We start from the raw sequence: 16,009 nt of genomic DNA on the forward strand, positions 1-16,009 counted from the left end.
CTATAAGAGCAAACACAACGCCCATATTGGGCGCTATTTCTGCCGCAGGTTTGATTATAGTTGGCATAAAAAACCAAGACCTGCTAAGAAGAGATACATAAGTTCATGGACTGTGACAGATCACTACATTAGTTTCTTAAAAACGACTTTCGATAATACTACTTATGAAAGCTCCGAACTCAAATATACTCAACTATCATCTTCAATAGAAGGATTGAAAATATATACTGCTTATACCAATAATATTGGAGTTCATTTTGGCAATCATTTTCGTCGTGCAATTAATACTTTACTACAAATATGAACAAATCACACTTCCAGCATGACAATTTAAAGAAATTTTAGCTTCCAGAATTGTTGATCCATCCTCTATCGAACTTTTTTTTCAAGATTCTATGTACATCCAAGATTTGCAAAGATTAGCACCCATCTTGACATCATATCCCATCCAATACACATTCGAACAGAACAACATTTACTACGATGCCAAAGCTAACCCATGCGAACACATGATAGTCTCTTATCATCTTGCTCGCTTATTTAAAACTCTCAGATTACACATTTTCAATTCTTTTCCTCTTCGCAGAACCTCGATACCTGGCTATACAACAATTGATAGTAAAATACTCTGCCAAAATATTCTTGAACGTCGGTGGACTAATGGCATCAATAAAATGAACCTCTAAGCTGAGATAGTCGATATAAATTCTGCAGCTTTGAAACCACAAGAGCTTGGTATGCTTCAATTTCGTGGAACAAGAAGCAAGATTCCCTGTTTCATTAGTTTGGACAGTATACATACTATCTTCTTGACTAAAGGATGCATCGTTATACGTTATTTCACTTTCTTTGGAAATCATCTCTTTTATCCTATCGCCTGCAATAGCAGCAGTAATCAACTCTCTTTTCCTTTTATCTTGTTTCTTCAAGTTTCGTATCATTTTCAACATCATTTACTAATGTATATACAGGGCAATCCAAATGTCTATTTTTGATTCTTTTGAGATACTGACTTTAGCTGATTATGCCAGCTTTCAATGTAGTTGTTGGTGTACATATTTTGATTTTCTTCAATGGCATAAGCTGCAGACCATCTTTTATACTCATCCAAAGTGAGACATCTATCTTCAAGGTATTCAAAAAAAATTGAGGCCGATCTGCGGTCCTTTTTTCTCTGAATATCCTTACTTTTTCTACTACAATTTCACAGGAAGTCTCAAACATAATCGACTGTAAGTCGCTCATGATATTGCCACATACTAATTTTGCAATGCTGTATTGTCCGGGACTATTCTTAAATTTGATGCTAACTTTCCACTCCAACATTGAGCAATATGGAATAGGCACAATTGAACTCGGCTGCTTTCATCAAAAGTAGCTCGAAATGCTCCAGATTCGGGGATACTGTAATCACCTGTGATTTGTTCTGGACTCATTGCACAGTTGTTCTTCAAAAATCGCAGCCAGTTCAACACTGATGTTACGGATTGGTCGTTGGTTATCATGTATCCAACAAGAACTCCTTTTCCAGTATCAGGATATCTTACTACTAAGCTATACAAAATCTCGTTGCTTCTGGAAGATATACCAAAAGTTGAATCTAGAGAGAAACTTTTCGATACTCCCATAATACTCATTTGCCACGGAGAAATAATCCCATAATAGAACATGATTTCTATGGAATAAGGAAGAGCTTTATAGTTGGTTGCAGCAAGTTTTTCTTCCCAAACTTTGAAGAATTTAAATTCATTTTCTTTAAATTTGAACATGCCCTTTGTAACAGACAGCCAAACGTTGTAAACGTCGTTGTAATGAAACAGTTTGTCTCACACTTCAGCATCTTCATCTATTCCTTGAAGCAAACAAGTTCTAATTTCTCTTCTCAAAAACCCACGTTGCAGAAAAGCCATTATTTCCCTTCTAAGGGTGCCTGAAAGTGACATGAATTTTAAATCTGCGTAAGATCCAGGAACCTAGTCATGCGTGTTTTTTCGTTCAAAAATGACAAAGTCAGAGTCTGAATGGTAGTAAGTTATTATGATATACGTAGGACATCTAATCTTCTTGGACTCTTTTTGAATAGATCGATGGTTTCCACTTGCTTAAGATACATAGACATTTGGTCTACGATGGTAAGAGTATTTCTTACTCCACAAGAATTTTTTGTTACGACCAACTGAGGAGGATTCAATAATATTGGAGCTCACAATTTCTTTAATTTTAAAGCCTTTATTTGTCCAGTGTACACAGGTACAATCTTCTAATTTTTTGAGTTCAACTTCCCAAATAGCTTTATCGACTTTCATTGTTTTGAAATCGGTAACATTTGCTGAATAAAATTAAGCTGATGAAGTAGACATGTTAATAAAGCTTTTCTTTAAATTTAAATAAAAGTGATGGATAAAAAACGCAAAAAAAAAAAATCAAAGTACTATTCAACTTATAAATTGATTTTGGGGGGCAAATGCGCTGATTTTTGCTTTCGTCATTTTTGGGACTAAAATAAGGGAATGCGGTACAAACTATCCAAGTCCTCGCTTTGGAAAATCACACCTCTTCCGGTGGAGGAGCTCAGTATCAAGACTTTCAAGGCCATCAAGAAGCAATTTCTGCAATAAGGTCTAGATTAATAAAAATAACATAAAAATTCAAAACTGCTTTCTTGCTGTCGACCAACAATTTCACTTGATCCAATCCTTTGGTTGCTGATGATCCGAAAAAAACGTAACCGATGCGTAAGATGGCGCCTTGGATGGCTGCCTGGCAGTAAACCCTGACCCTGTCTCCTCCATCCAAATCAGGCGCTGACAAAAACGCATGCAATTCAGTGTCTCAACATGCACAACCGGCTACAAATGCCTAGCACTATTGAAGATCCTTTGTCCTACCAACAAAACTCCCTCGTTCAAGTCGTACAGCTATCCTTTGGATCCTTCGTTGGCCAACCATATGTTCAATCCTATTTGAACTGGATCATCTTTACCATCATATAGACACTTGTACCAGACCTCCACATGGACAGCTCCTTCTAAATTGGCTCTTGAAGCATGAAGGATGTTACTGTGATTCAAATATTATTCCATTGACCTTTTTTTACCCTTGATTCCGAAGGGTTTTTTTTAGCCTCACATTACTTTACCCCATATTGAACTAGTCTGGGTGAACAGATGTGATAAACACCCCGCGCTCAAATAGACTTTATAAATAAATAACCTTTAAAATTAAAAAAAAAAATTTTCATTAGCGAACAAGGGACAGAATAGAAAAGGAAAAAATTGAACAGGTGGGACTCATTCGAATCAAGGTAGTACAACCTTAAAGCTTATCACAAATTGAATCTATAAAATGCATCCCATACACACGCCTAAAGCGGCATTCTTTTCTTTTTTTTTTCTTTTTTTTCTTTTCTTTTTTCCTTTAAACAGTTTAAAAAAGAACATTCTTTAAAAAATGCCACCAAAGTTAACTGCTGCCGAAATAGAAGCTAGAGATGCGGCAAGGTTAAATGAATTAGGCTATAAACAGGTACACAACCATCTTTGTATTTGAAACAAATCGAAATATATTGACATGTACTTATTAGGAACTGAAAAGAGAACTATCAGTAGATGACTTATACTCTATAGGTGTTTATGTAATAACAATGATTTGTGTAGTCTCTAGGAAACTATGGAGTCGCGTTAAGTGTAGTTTGTATTTCTTCAGGCTTGACTAGTTTATATGAATATGGGCTAAATACAGGTGGACCAGTAAGTCTCTTTTTTTCCCTTTTTCTTTTTTGTTTATAGCAACCTTGATTGGCTTGCTTATTTGTGATCTTTCAAACAGGTAGTCATGGTATGGGGTTGGGTTGTTGTAGCATTATTTACAATGTGTGTAGCTCTGGCAATGGCAGGTAAGCTTAGAGTACAATGATGTGAGCCTGTTCACGATGAATCTAACGTAAAAAAAAAGAAATCTCTTCTGCCTATCCTACTTCGGGAGGGTTATATTGGTGGGCAGCAAGATTAAGTTCTAAAAGATACGCACCATTTGCTTCTTGGATGACTGGATGGTTCAATCTGATAGGACAATTTGCTGTTACTGCTGGTATTAATTATGGTATTGCATCAATGATTGCTGCTGTGATTACAATTGGAACAAACGGATTTTGGGTTCCATCTGCTGGTGCAACAGTCGGACTTCATATCGCAATGTGCTTCACTCAAGGTGTTGCAAACTCGTTAGGTCCAAAAGTGATGTCGACTGTGAATTGTATGCATTCAGACACAGAAAATAGAGATGACACTAAACTTTTTGCTTAGCTATCAGTACATGGTGGCAAGTTATCGCGCCTGCTGTTATCATGATCACTATGGCAGCAAAGGCACCAACACATCAACCTGCCAGTTTTGTATTCACACACTTCAATAACAATACAGGATGGAGCAGTTCTGCGTATGTAGTTGTCATTGGAATCTTGCAGGCACAATTTACTTTAACAGGCTATGATTCAAGTGCTCATATGTCTGAAGAGACTAAGAATGCAGAAATTAGCGGACCAGTAGGCATGGTCATGGCTGTTGTTGGTAATTGAATACATTCTAGACAGTATTTCCCCTTTTTTTACTCAACCTTTTGCTAGTAAGTTCAATCATGGGATTTTGCTTTATCATTTCATTCTTGTTTTGTATTCAAGACTTTGAAACCACAGTGAACTCATCTACTGGTTTTCCTGTCATGCAAATCTTGTTTGATTCAGTAGGCAATGCAGGTGCTATATGTTTAATGGTAATGCTTATTATTGCCTGTTGGCAGTGTGGGTTTGCCAGTGTTACAGCCAACTCAAGGATGATTTATGCGTTTTCTCGAGACGGTGCTATCCCAGGAAGCAAATATTGGCATAAAATTGATGTCAAAAGACAAGTAATATTGATCTTTTTTTTTTTTTTATAATCGGTCTTTATTCATTCAATTGATGTAGTCTCCAATTAATGCCGTTTGGTTCTCGGTTCTCATCGCGTCTTTACTAGGCTTACCTTCTTTAGGTAACAGTACTGCATTCTCTGCCATCACCTCGGTAGCTACCATTGGTCTTTATATATCATATGGTGTTCCTATTTTTGCCAAGTTGGTGAACCGTAAACAGTTCATTAGAGGTCCCCTTCACTTGGGTCGTTTTTCAGATATCATTGGACTGTAAGTACACTACGAAGAAGAATATCGAATAAAAGACTAATTCTTCAATAGTATTTCTGTTTTTTGGATTGTGCTCATTACCATCTTATTCGTACTCCCTCCAGATTGTAAGTATATAAAAATGTTAAAAAGCAAACAAGCATAAATTATATTAATTATTTGAATATAGATCCTGTTGATCCTGTCAACATGAACTGTAAGTCTTTTTTTTTTTAAAAAAAAAATGAAAACATATTTTAATCAATGCCCTAATTTTTTATGTTCCGATAGATGCATGTTTAGCTGTTGGTGCAGTCTTACTGGGAGCTGGAGGTAAAAGAAGAACCATAGTTTATGTACAAAGACTAATTCGGTTCAATGGGATATAGGCAGATACGCTATTGATGCACGAAAATGGTTCAAGGGACCTGTCATCAACTTGCCACAAAATAAAGCTGATCAAATCGAATTAGAAAAAGATAGAACACTATCTTTAGATGATATCGAAGTCGGAAGCCACGAAAAAGATTCACACACAACATCAAAAGCTAACCAAAAGAAACATGATAGTAAAGTGGAAGTTGCACAGATAGAAAAGACAGAATGATAAATTCAGAAACTGTACGTTGTATTTATTTATTAGCATTAATCATTAATAAAAAGAATTGCTTGCAACTGTTATTTTTATATAACACGTATTTCTTTTTTTTTTTTAAAAAAAAAACAGTGATTTCTCACATAAAATTAATTTGGATGTAATTAATTTGGATGTAATTAATTTGGATGTTCGTTGGGATATTCTATAGTCTTTGCTTTGATATTTATTCCTTTGGGTTTCACTGGAATCTTTTTTTTTTTTTTTTTTTTTTTTTTTTTTTTTTAGGGTAGCTTGCCATAAATCAAATTAGTAAGAGATTACTCCGAAATGATCGATGGGTAATACCAAATGAGTTGATTAGGTGTATCTCAACAACAGTACATAGAAGAACAAGGACAATGAAAGGCATGACTTTGATTTGAATATAATCCTTTTTTTTTTTTTTTTTTTTTTTTTGAGGCAGAACGACATGTTATTTTACACAGTTTTATTTCTGTGGGTATAAAAGCATTAAGGTTTATTTTGCATTATCTTTACAGAAATGACTCGAATCTTTTTTGAGAGTTCATTCATATTATTTTAAAGCTTGAAAGGGATTCTATTCTTATTTGGGTGTTTCTTTTCACGGTTCACTGCCCAACTACGAGCAATCCACAGAATACAGATACGTTCCCAAATGATGGTACATGCACAGTTGGCTACAGCATAGCCCCACAGTTGCCAACGGAACCATTTTGGCATCACGTTGTGACCCAGGGGGAAATTATAATCATCAATAGGCCAGGTAGGTTCAGGATAACCGAGTTCCACCAGGGCAGCCGGTGAGCCACAGTTGATACGATAGATACAGCTGTAAGGATTAGGATCAGCCAATGTTAAATAACTCGTACTGATAAAGAAAGCACACCAAACAAACACCAAAGCATAATTCCTCCACCATGATTGACGGAATTGGGATCCAAAGTTAACAATTGCACCGTTATTGAAGAATTGGAACATGATCACAATTCCCATCACTTCAGATTCATAATTGTCACCCAATAACCACCACTTGGCGGAATCGATTGTTGTGCTATCAAACTGGTTACAAATAAACCAATCTTGTTGAAAGAGCCAAACGATACTGTAAAGGGAAACAAGCAATGAGTATATACAATCTCATCAAGTTGAAAATAAACATACCTGCAAACAAGGAACCAAAAGTTGATAAAGATAACGCCAAATAAAGAAGCGAGGGTATAGATACCTAAGGGTTTAGCCGTTGGACGACAAGGACTTAATTTCTTGGCCGGTAAAGCTTGAGTGATAGCGATGGTCATGGTGGTTGTGATAAAACCATCAATTGTGATCCAGACAGGTTGAGGAGCAATAGCTGTAAAGTAAAACATACACAATTCCCAAAAGGCCATACATTCACCATACAGGATCAAGAACTTGTAGTTCGAAAAACTGGTAGCAAGCGCCGATCGACCTTGTCTCAAGAGTTCAACGCACTGCATGACGGAGCGATTGCTAGTACTGAAGGGTGAAACGATAGAGGCTTCAGCTTCTGACAGAGCCAGGCCTACATGAGCAGCACGAAGCGCACCACAATCATTACCACCGTCACCACACATGGCCGTGACGCCCTTTTCCATATGAAGTTGTATACACATCACCTTGTCATTGGGTGTCATACGAGCAAACACACGAGTCTGCAGCAAATACTGACGCATCTTGCCTTGAGCAATCAACACTTCAAAGGCGCGGCCGGTCACAGCGAGTTCCACACGTTTTTCATGGTCTTCGTGAAGATCGGACTCTAGCACTTGATCGACATTGACCTGATCGCCCGAATCGACATCATGCCAAACGACATCACCCGAGACGACGTCACCCAAAAGAACACGTTGATGCGCTTCAATCATGCCACACTGACGAGCGATATAGATACCTGTCAAGGCCGTGTCACCTGTGATCATCACCACACGCGTGTCTCCACCCTTCAGCTCGGCAATCGCATCGGTCGTGTCATGTTTGAGCATGTTGCGAAACAAGACAAAGCCCGCAAAAGAGCAATCCTGCTCAAGTTCGTCACGTGTCATGGACTTGATCTCTTCCATCGTCACATCCTCACCCAAGGTACCCAACACCCGGTGTGCCAACGCGAGCACATAGCATCCTTCCTTGGCATAGTTTGCAGCCTCTTGGTCGTAATCGACCGGGATCGAGCTCGGATTGGACAGGTACTTGACGCGTTCAAATGAACCTTTCAGAAACACATGGACCTTCTTTGTTTCGGGATCGAGGACAGCGACGGATTGTGAGGCACGCGCATGGACAAACTCAAAACGACGGACCACATGGACCGTTTTGCCTTGGCTGTTGGGAGAGGCTGCGGGCGCAGAGAGTGTATCCAAATAGTCGGGTTCAGCAGGGGACAGCAATTCCCACTTCATTGCATGAAAGGATTCAATGTCAACAGGATTGCCAATGAATTGATCCTTGACCTTTGTCACTGCATGGCAGGTAGCGATACCCATCGCCATCAAGGAATCCATGGCCAAGGGATCCTCTTGACGCTTACCAAAGGCAGCATGGCTTTCGGATGGCTTGGCGACAGCGCCATAAAACTCGAGGCCTTCACGCGTCAGAGTGCCGGTCTTGTCAAAACAAAAGATACGCACCTTGCCTGATAGATTGATACGAGGTAAATCGATGCAGAGAATCTTTTTATTGCGAAGACGAGCAGCACAAACAGACTGGTTAATGGTAAAGGCAGCAGGCAGCAGGGGCGAAAAGATTTGAGACATGACAAAGACACCATAATACCAACTGGTGATATTACCACGACCCATCAAGTAAAGCGAGAGACAAAAGGCGACGAGACCCCAAACCAGGAGAATAGAGATGGCCACCTTGATGTGCTCGTTAAAGATAAACGACACAGGTGCTGGAAACAGAATCTTGTGAATCAACATGCCTTTTTCAGTAGCAATCCCTGTACGGAGTGTCAGGGCATAAACGCGAGCCTTTTTATCGGTCGGTGTGATCTGTGAGACAATGGTGCCTGCAAACAAGGTGCTCACTTTACCTGAGCCATTCATCTCATACGCATGATCATCACTGGCAATCGCAATCTTTCGAATCGGCATCGCCTCACCTGTCAAGGAGGATTCATTGACAACGACCGTGCCAGACAAGATGACAGCATCACAGGGAACAATGGTGTTTTCTTCCACTTCAAAAATGTCACCAGGGACAAGGTTCGCGCTGGATGTTTGGATCCACTCGCCATCGCGCAATATGGTCACTTGGGTCACATGTTCAGCCATCGCTTGAATACGATGCTCAGCCCTCAAACGCAAGACGATGCGAATGAATGCGGAAAAGAGAATGATGCAAGTCTGCACAAGACCCAGTTTGTAATATTGGAAATAATACCAAACCCACATACACATCATTTGATAAAGATAGATAAAGGAAGCAAACCTATCAAACATTGTAAGCCTATATCCCCTTTGCTTTGTACTCTTGTCAACTTACTCTTGAATGACAGCCATCAAGATCGTAGGCACGTTCACCTTGATGATATTTGGTCCAAGCATGACAGCCCTGCTCTCAGCTTCTTCATGACTCACTCCCTTGGACCATGCCTGAAGTTGTCTGTGTGTTGAGCCAAGGTCATATTCATAAGGTTCAAATCGAGACTTTTCTTTGTTGTAGATATATCTCATACATTGGTATTCAAAATAACGCAAGTTGCTCTTTGTTGTTTTAACAGGACTAGTAGAGACCAAGACATCCATTCTATACAACACAGTTTGTAACATGTAACTCGACGCAATCATTCAACTTACCCAAGTCGCTTGTAAACAGTTTGTTCCATATTTCTAAGCTTACTGAGCCATTTACTGTCATCGTCTAAAAGGATCAGCTCATCTTGTTTACGTTGTACTTGAATATAAGGACATCTGTGTGGATAAGATTCTATTCTAAAGTAATTTCTAATCGTCTTTTTTTTAAACATGATGATACAAAACCATGCCGCAGAAATATGCCACACGGCAGTAAATATTTTTGATGAAAGATCCGAGGACAAGAAGACTTCTAATGGAACGCCGGTGATTGTACCATCTAAAGTTGTACAAGAAATTTAGTAAGAATCACAAGTCGTGACACAATCAGTAACCTACAATAATCACCCACAAGACAACCGAGGAAGACAAAGAACAATAAGGTCGTGACCACAACAGATCCAAAAGCGAATAAGCCAAAGTAATCGTTTTTAAAGCCTCTGAAAATCAATTTTTCAGACTCTTTGATAGAATCCGAATCAATAGAAGATGTCCCAGCCTGTCCTTTTTCATCGGTTTTCGAGGCTTCTTTTTTATATTCAGCTTCGTCAATCGCATTCTTATCCTTTTCTAAGTTGATAGAGGCCATCGCGCTGTGAAATTTCATCTCTCGAAAATGTTTATAAATAGCCCAGAGTACTAAGATGGCTGCTTCTGCACCCATCAATGCCCAAACTGAGATCCACATGGGTTCCTTATAAGTAAAATAAGGATCGATAACAGGACATGATAGCCAAAGAGAAGAGGTGTTGAAGGTACCCCAATTGCCTACATTGGTTGCATTTACTGCTGCTGCACAGGTGTTTTGTATTTGAATGACCTGGTTTTGAGGATCAAAGTGTGTAATGTTGACAAGCTGTCCAGAAGCACAAGGATAATAGGGAATCGTGTCATCACCACACTGACAGACATTGGCAATACCTTCACATGAAGCTTTACAGGTACCGTCACCACAAAAGGATAAGCCAGAAGGACAAGTGGTTGCGAGTGCTGAAGGACAAGTTGATTGGTCTCTGACACAGATAATAGGACAATTTACATTATCGTGGGCTATTAAAGGACACTTGTTTCCATATCTGTCATATTGATTGGCTATTTGAAAAAGCGTAAGAGAAAATGTCAAGCTTATTGTGAACTGTATTTACCAACTTCAAACAAGGGTAAAGCGTTTATAGCACATATAAGCGCGGATATACCACAAAGAAGTTTAGGGATTTTCATTTGTAGGTAAAGTTCTGGCTTCCCTTTCTTTTGCCTTTTGACTTTATTTTATTTTCAGTAAAGAAAAAAAAAGAAAAAAATAAGGGTTGAAAACTATAAAAAATCTGTAAAATAAACAAAAACTCAGTCACAAAGATAAATTTGTAACACAAAATGGTCAACAAACAGTAACAAATCTTGTACGACTTCCTTAACGAATAAGAATGGAACAAATTTCATGCTTTATTGATGTTACATTATTTTCCCAAAAAAAAAGATAAGAGAGGGGGTGTGTGGATTGAGTAAAAGGATATAAATACACTGTGAATAAAAATCAATTTGCTTTATCACTCCTTGTCAACCATCATCAAACGACCTCCTTTTTATTATTTCCATGCCTTTCTTATGTCTGAGATTTAATCGATGGGATGGATGACGTCTGTTGCGATTGAGATTTTTTTTTTTCTGTTTCCATCATTTCTTTCTATTGAAAATAAGAGATATTTCGGAAACAACCTTTACACAACTGAGTTCTTCTTTTTTGTATATAAAATGACTTCAAACGGAAATTATAAGAGACATGTGACTCATTCCAAAGGTTTTTATTACAAGATTCTAATCACTTGTTTACTAAACATCAAGCAGATCTCTTAACAGAAGAACAACAAAATATTTTAAGAAATAAAGGAATCAAGATTGAAAAGATTCAGTCGGGTAAAATATTATGTTCTGCTTAAAAAGCCTTATGCCCTTCTTTAGAAATAGTGTCATTATCAAAACCTCTTCTTTTACAACCAGAAACTTATAAACATATCACACCCAGCACATTATCTGTATTTCAAGATGAATCAAGTTGGCGAAAGGTCAACAGGGTCAATACAGATTTTAAATTTAAAGAATTGAAAAGTGCTGAAGGACTGTGTTCATGGAACTCTTTATTCAAAGATGAAATTAATTTGGATTCCGAAGGTAATCTTGTGTTTAAAGAATGATGGAAAATTCTAGCAATGACAGATGATATGATTAGATGATTGTTATTCAGAAAGTAGTTTGAGTGAATCATCTCAAACGACAACTAAATTTGATGTGAAGGATATGAAAATGTTTGGATCAATGCCAATGGAAGAAGAAACGATCGTTGTTAAATGTAATAATTGTAAAAGACCTTTTTTGCCTAGTCGATTCAAAGAACATGCTGGTAAGTTGAGATGAATGATGTTTAATATTTATTAACAGACAATAGAATCATGTTTGGGTGATAAATTAATAAAGCATCAAGTAAAAGAATTAGTTTCTGATGATGAAGGCCCGTTAAAGAGAAGATGGGAAAGTGACAAGAAGCAGACGATTGGAAAAAAGAAGCAAAAGAATAAAAAAGAAAAAGGTAAAATAGAAAAAAATGAATTTTTTTTTTATTTTTATTCTATTTTTTTTATTTTTATAAATTCTTTTAAACAAAGTGATTAAATAAACTCCCTCCTTCTCTTCATCCAAAAAGCACCACTGGATTTAGACAAACAGTGCGGAGTTATTCAAACAGCAACCAACATGCCTTGTACGAGATCAATCACTTGTAAAACACATTCGATGGGTGCCAAACGTTCTGTCAAAGGAAGATCTCAACCCTACGATTTCTTATTGGCTGCATACCAAAAGAAAACAATTGGAAGACCGAATGTTCAGGAACAGCCAACGAATATTTATAAAGTGAAATTGATGAATGAAGAAAACAACTTGATTGATTCTGATGATGAATTGGACACGGTGATGGAAGGAGTTCAATACATTCAACCAACACCATTAGCAGAGAAATCATATCATTTTATAAAAAGAAAGAGGCAATGTTTTCGTATGAAAGGTATCTTGTTAGACGCTATTACACCTAAAAAATAGCAAATCATTTTGTACATAATCCATCTCTTTCTGTTCTCTGTCATACAATACATGCCATGTGATATAATCCGCCCATTCATTGTCACATTAATAAAATCCCCTATTTTTATTTTTTATTCCCTTTCTTTTCTTTCTTGTAAAGAAATGCAAAGGTAAAAAAAAAAACATGGTTTACAACGGTTGAATGCGATTCAAGTGAAAAGAATAGGAAAATAGAAAAAATAAAAAGACCTTCTTTACCATCGATAAATGCATTATTAACTGTCAGTGAACCTTATTTGAGCCATTCAAGGAGTTTGAATCCATCTTGTTCTCAACCTATTCATGCACATCCAAAGGATTCAGTGAATGTCATCTTGAGTCCTTTTGAGACTACTGAAAATGATATCAGTGAGGTAATGATGACCATGAAATATACAATTATTAAGTTCAAGTAGATTATTCATCATTGTTCAACTCTTGGCAGACAAATGATGAATAAAAGAGGAATTGAAATAAGCCGCTTGCCTACCTTAAAGCCCTGGTTAGATGAAATGATCAACAAAGCCAATCATATATTAAATGCTTTGCTTCGATTAAGAAAACAACAACTGATGACAAAAGAATTAGATGAAGAAAGGGTACATGAAAATCTATTCTGACTCATCTTGTTAAATTATTCTCAATTAGATCTTTGATGTTTCTAAAATACGTAAAAGAAAGGTAAACAGTCGAATAGGAACATCAGACAATTAAAATATATATAAAAAAGCGACCTAAATTTGAAGGAAAATGTCATTCTTGTCATACTTCTGAAACACCTGAATGGAGAAGAGGTCCAAATGGTGCACGTACGTTGTGTAATGCTTGTGGTTTAAGTAAGTCGCTTGCTTTAAAGAGATTACAATGACTCAATTAGATTTTAGATTACGCGAAACTTGCTAAAATGACAGAGTACAGAGATGACACAGCTATGAAGTAATCTTTAACAAAAAAAAAAAAAAAAAAAAAAAAAAGACTTGACAAAATGGATATGCTGCGGTTTTTTTTATAGTGTAACACGGTCACTTTATTGTTTTGCTTCTTTTTTAGAAAAAAAAAAAGTAGAAAGCCTAAAAATGATGTACTTGTTGACATGAGGGCACTTGCTTTAAATAAACAAAAAAAAATTCTTTAAATATGAATAAATAAACTGAATAGGCTGGGAAAAAATATAGTTTACTAATCGATAAAGTATATTTTCCCATTGTTATCTGATTTGTACCTTTTTGTTTCTTTTTTGATAGGAGGACTTTCAATCTTGAAAGCACCCTTTTTTGTTCAGGCACAATGTGTAACTTTTCCCCAACTGTTTGATCCGTCTTTACGGAAAGAATGGAGAGAAAAAGAAGAAGAAGAAAAAAGAGGAAAGCGGATTTAGTAGTCATGAAATAAGCTTTACGGGATTATTATATTTTAGTAAGTATTAGTAAGAACAAGGAAAATGTTACTTAATTAGATGGTTTCCCGGGAACATTCTAGGTTTGTATCTCTAATTTAGCATGGGCTAGAATAGAAGTTTTTTCTTTTTATGGACATTTGCTGATCGTGAAATTCAAGTTTTTTTTTATATCAAAGAAAAAGAAAACTAAAAGAATTAAAAAGTCTACTTACTTGAATTAGATTTAAACAAAATTCAACCGAATTACGGCCAGCTGTCATTTCTTCAATTCTCTTCCACCCTCTTCTTTTATACACTGTCCAATCAATTCTGTGCATACTTCGGAGTTTTTATTTTGCCCTTTTTTCCGTCCTAATCTTTCATGCTTTTGATCGCCAGTTCTTTGCCTCCATTTTGACATCTCTTGTAGCACATGGCTCTCTGAGTTGTACCTTATTCGTAGTTTGAAATTTACAGTTCAAACAATGACAATTATGCAATATGACAATCGAAAAAAAAAGCGGGGGGAGAGATAATAAAGCATTTCTTTTTTCTTCTTGTGAATTGAAGTGAAATTTCGTCCATACGAAAAATATACGCAAAATGCAATTTTTATTTTAAGCAAACTAGATTTTTCACAAGAAACTTTATCTCTGATTCTAGTTTTAGACATTCATTAAGTTTTCAACATCAAAAAAAAAAAAAAATACAGCTCATCCATTCATTTTTTTCCCCCTAAAATGAACAAAGATATTCACATTTGGGTTGATTCTATAGAAAAAAGCAGTGTTTCGATTGACAACCCAAAAGAAAAAACATGGCTTTATCATGGATTCTATAAACAATGTTATTATTTGCCACACAGATGAGAATAACTTGTGAATAATTTTTTTAGAGCTAGAAAATCTTTCTGAAACAAGTTTCAGCATGCTTCAATTCCTCATTCCGTACAAGTCGGTCTATGACGGCTTTACCATTCAAAAATTCTCCAACAGCAAGATTGTCTGTGTCTTTACTTTTCCATAAGTTGATTGTCATTTCTTCAACCTCTTTAACAATTGCTTCAACCTGTACTTGAAATTTATCCAAAATTTGTTCATCTTGGAGACTTTGCTGTTGAGAAAGGATACTCTTCACAATGGAACCAAAAAATCTTTTTTCACCGATTGTGCTTTCAGCGTTTAAAAAAAAACACATCGTTATTATGATTATCCTTGCTTACAGTATAACCTGGAAGACCTCCATTGGCATAATGATGGAGATTTTCGCTTCCTTGTTTCAAGCCATCATCTGATTTTCTCTACAAAAACAAATAGTTCATGATAAAAGTCCAAATTAATAGAAATTTGTGAAAATCAATTACTTTGTTGTTGTTCAGAATATACATATCCACATTCTGGCTCTTTACCACAATTTTGGTCCAACAATAAGTTAATTAGAAAGTAACTTTCCTTCACACATCCTTTTACACCAAGAAGGTCAAACGTGGAAGAAGAAATGCTGGATATTGCTTGTGAAAATGAAATAAAATTGGCCAACTTGCTATTTTTAAGAAGATGCACGAGGAATTTAAAAAGATCACAATGAAGCTTACTGAAATCCGTGAAAAAGACACAAGTAGCTAGTTTTGAGCTCTTTTCATTGAAAATTAATTTTGTCAAATACAGCAAGAAGAGAATATATTTAAAATAAACTTCGCATACAGTAATTTTTGAAAAGCAAATAAATTTCAGTTGTGAAACTAGGAAAAAAAAAAAAAAAAAAAAAAAAAAAAAAAAAGACAAAGAGAGTGCGCTTCTGTCTTATTCTGTGGCTGGTCGGCTTTAACAACTTTGTGTGACTTGAAGTGTGATAAATATCATTCACCTTTTGGCGTAGTACCTTACATATTAGAAATCAATTGAAGTACAGAGAGAGAGAGAGAGA

General features: G+C 36.5%; 8 protein-coding genes across 8 annotated transcripts; 2 read left to right on the top strand and 6 right to left on the bottom strand.

The window, feature by feature from the left end:
- Positions 1-393: 393 nt before the first annotated feature.
- Positions 394-800, bottom strand: RO3G_11109 (uncharacterized protein; the record flags this gene model as incomplete). The annotated part of the gene is made up of 2 exons (XM_067665693.1): positions 394-478; positions 628-800. The coding sequence occupies 2 exons, from the start codon at positions 798-800 to the stop codon at positions 394-396; spliced, it is 258 nt and encodes an 85-aa protein (XP_067521794.1).
- A 459-nt stretch (positions 801-1,259) lies between these two features.
- Positions 1,260-1,436, bottom strand: RO3G_11110 (uncharacterized protein; the record flags this gene model as incomplete). Its single annotated transcript, XM_067665694.1, has 1 exon — positions 1,260-1,436. The coding sequence occupies one exon, from the start codon at positions 1,434-1,436 to the stop codon at positions 1,260-1,262; it is 177 nt and encodes a 58-aa protein (XP_067521795.1).
- Positions 1,437-2,102: 666 nt separating this feature from the next.
- Positions 2,103-2,306, bottom strand: RO3G_11111 (uncharacterized protein; the record flags this gene model as incomplete). Its single annotated transcript, XM_067665695.1, has 1 exon — positions 2,103-2,306. One exon carries the CDS (start codon positions 2,304-2,306, stop codon positions 2,103-2,105), a length of 204 nt encoding a protein of 67 aa, XP_067521796.1.
- Positions 2,307-2,595: 289 nt separating this feature from the next.
- RO3G_11112 (uncharacterized protein) lies at positions 2,596-3,144 on the bottom strand (the record flags this gene model as incomplete). The annotated part of the gene is made up of 3 exons (XM_067665696.1): positions 2,596-2,804; positions 2,984-3,060; positions 3,140-3,144. The coding sequence occupies 3 exons, from the start codon at positions 3,142-3,144 to the stop codon at positions 2,596-2,598; spliced, it is 291 nt and encodes a 96-aa protein (XP_067521797.1).
- A 744-nt stretch (positions 3,145-3,888) lies between these two features.
- RO3G_11113 (uncharacterized protein) lies at positions 3,889-5,764 on the top strand (the record flags this gene model as incomplete). Its single annotated transcript, XM_067665697.1, has 9 exons — positions 3,889-3,895; positions 3,955-4,254; positions 4,305-4,568; positions 4,625-4,905; positions 4,964-5,178; positions 5,230-5,285; positions 5,348-5,374; positions 5,449-5,490; positions 5,655-5,764. The coding sequence occupies 9 exons, from the start codon at positions 3,889-3,891 to the stop codon at positions 5,762-5,764; spliced, it is 1,302 nt and encodes a 433-aa protein (XP_067521798.1).
- Positions 5,765-6,334: 570 nt separating this feature from the next.
- Positions 6,335-10,812, bottom strand: RO3G_11114 (uncharacterized protein; the record flags this gene model as incomplete). Its single annotated transcript, XM_067665698.1, has 6 exons — positions 6,335-6,878; positions 6,938-9,226; positions 9,281-9,544; positions 9,595-9,871; positions 9,931-10,683; positions 10,737-10,812. The coding sequence occupies 6 exons, from the start codon at positions 10,810-10,812 to the stop codon at positions 6,335-6,337; spliced, it is 4,203 nt and encodes a 1,400-aa protein (XP_067521799.1).
- A 1,566-nt stretch (positions 10,813-12,378) lies between these two features.
- Positions 12,379-12,684, top strand: RO3G_11115 (uncharacterized protein; the record flags this gene model as incomplete). The annotated part of the gene is made up of 1 exon (XM_067665699.1): positions 12,379-12,684. One exon carries the CDS (start codon positions 12,379-12,381, stop codon positions 12,682-12,684), a length of 306 nt encoding a protein of 101 aa, XP_067521800.1.
- A 2,296-nt stretch (positions 12,685-14,980) lies between these two features.
- On the bottom strand, positions 14,981-15,334 carry RO3G_11116 (uncharacterized protein; the record flags this gene model as incomplete). Its single annotated transcript, XM_067665700.1, has 2 exons — positions 14,981-15,254; positions 15,306-15,334. The coding sequence occupies 2 exons, from the start codon at positions 15,332-15,334 to the stop codon at positions 14,981-14,983; spliced, it is 303 nt and encodes a 100-aa protein (XP_067521801.1).
- Between the last annotated feature and the right edge of the window lie 675 nt (positions 15,335-16,009).

The sequence above is a fragment of the Rhizopus delemar genome, genomic scaffold (assembly GCF_000149305.1).
Source record: "Rhizopus delemar RA 99-880 supercont3.9 genomic scaffold, whole genome shotgun sequence".
NCBI lineage: Eukaryota > Fungi > Mucoromycota > Mucoromycetes > Mucorales > Rhizopodaceae > Rhizopus > Rhizopus delemar.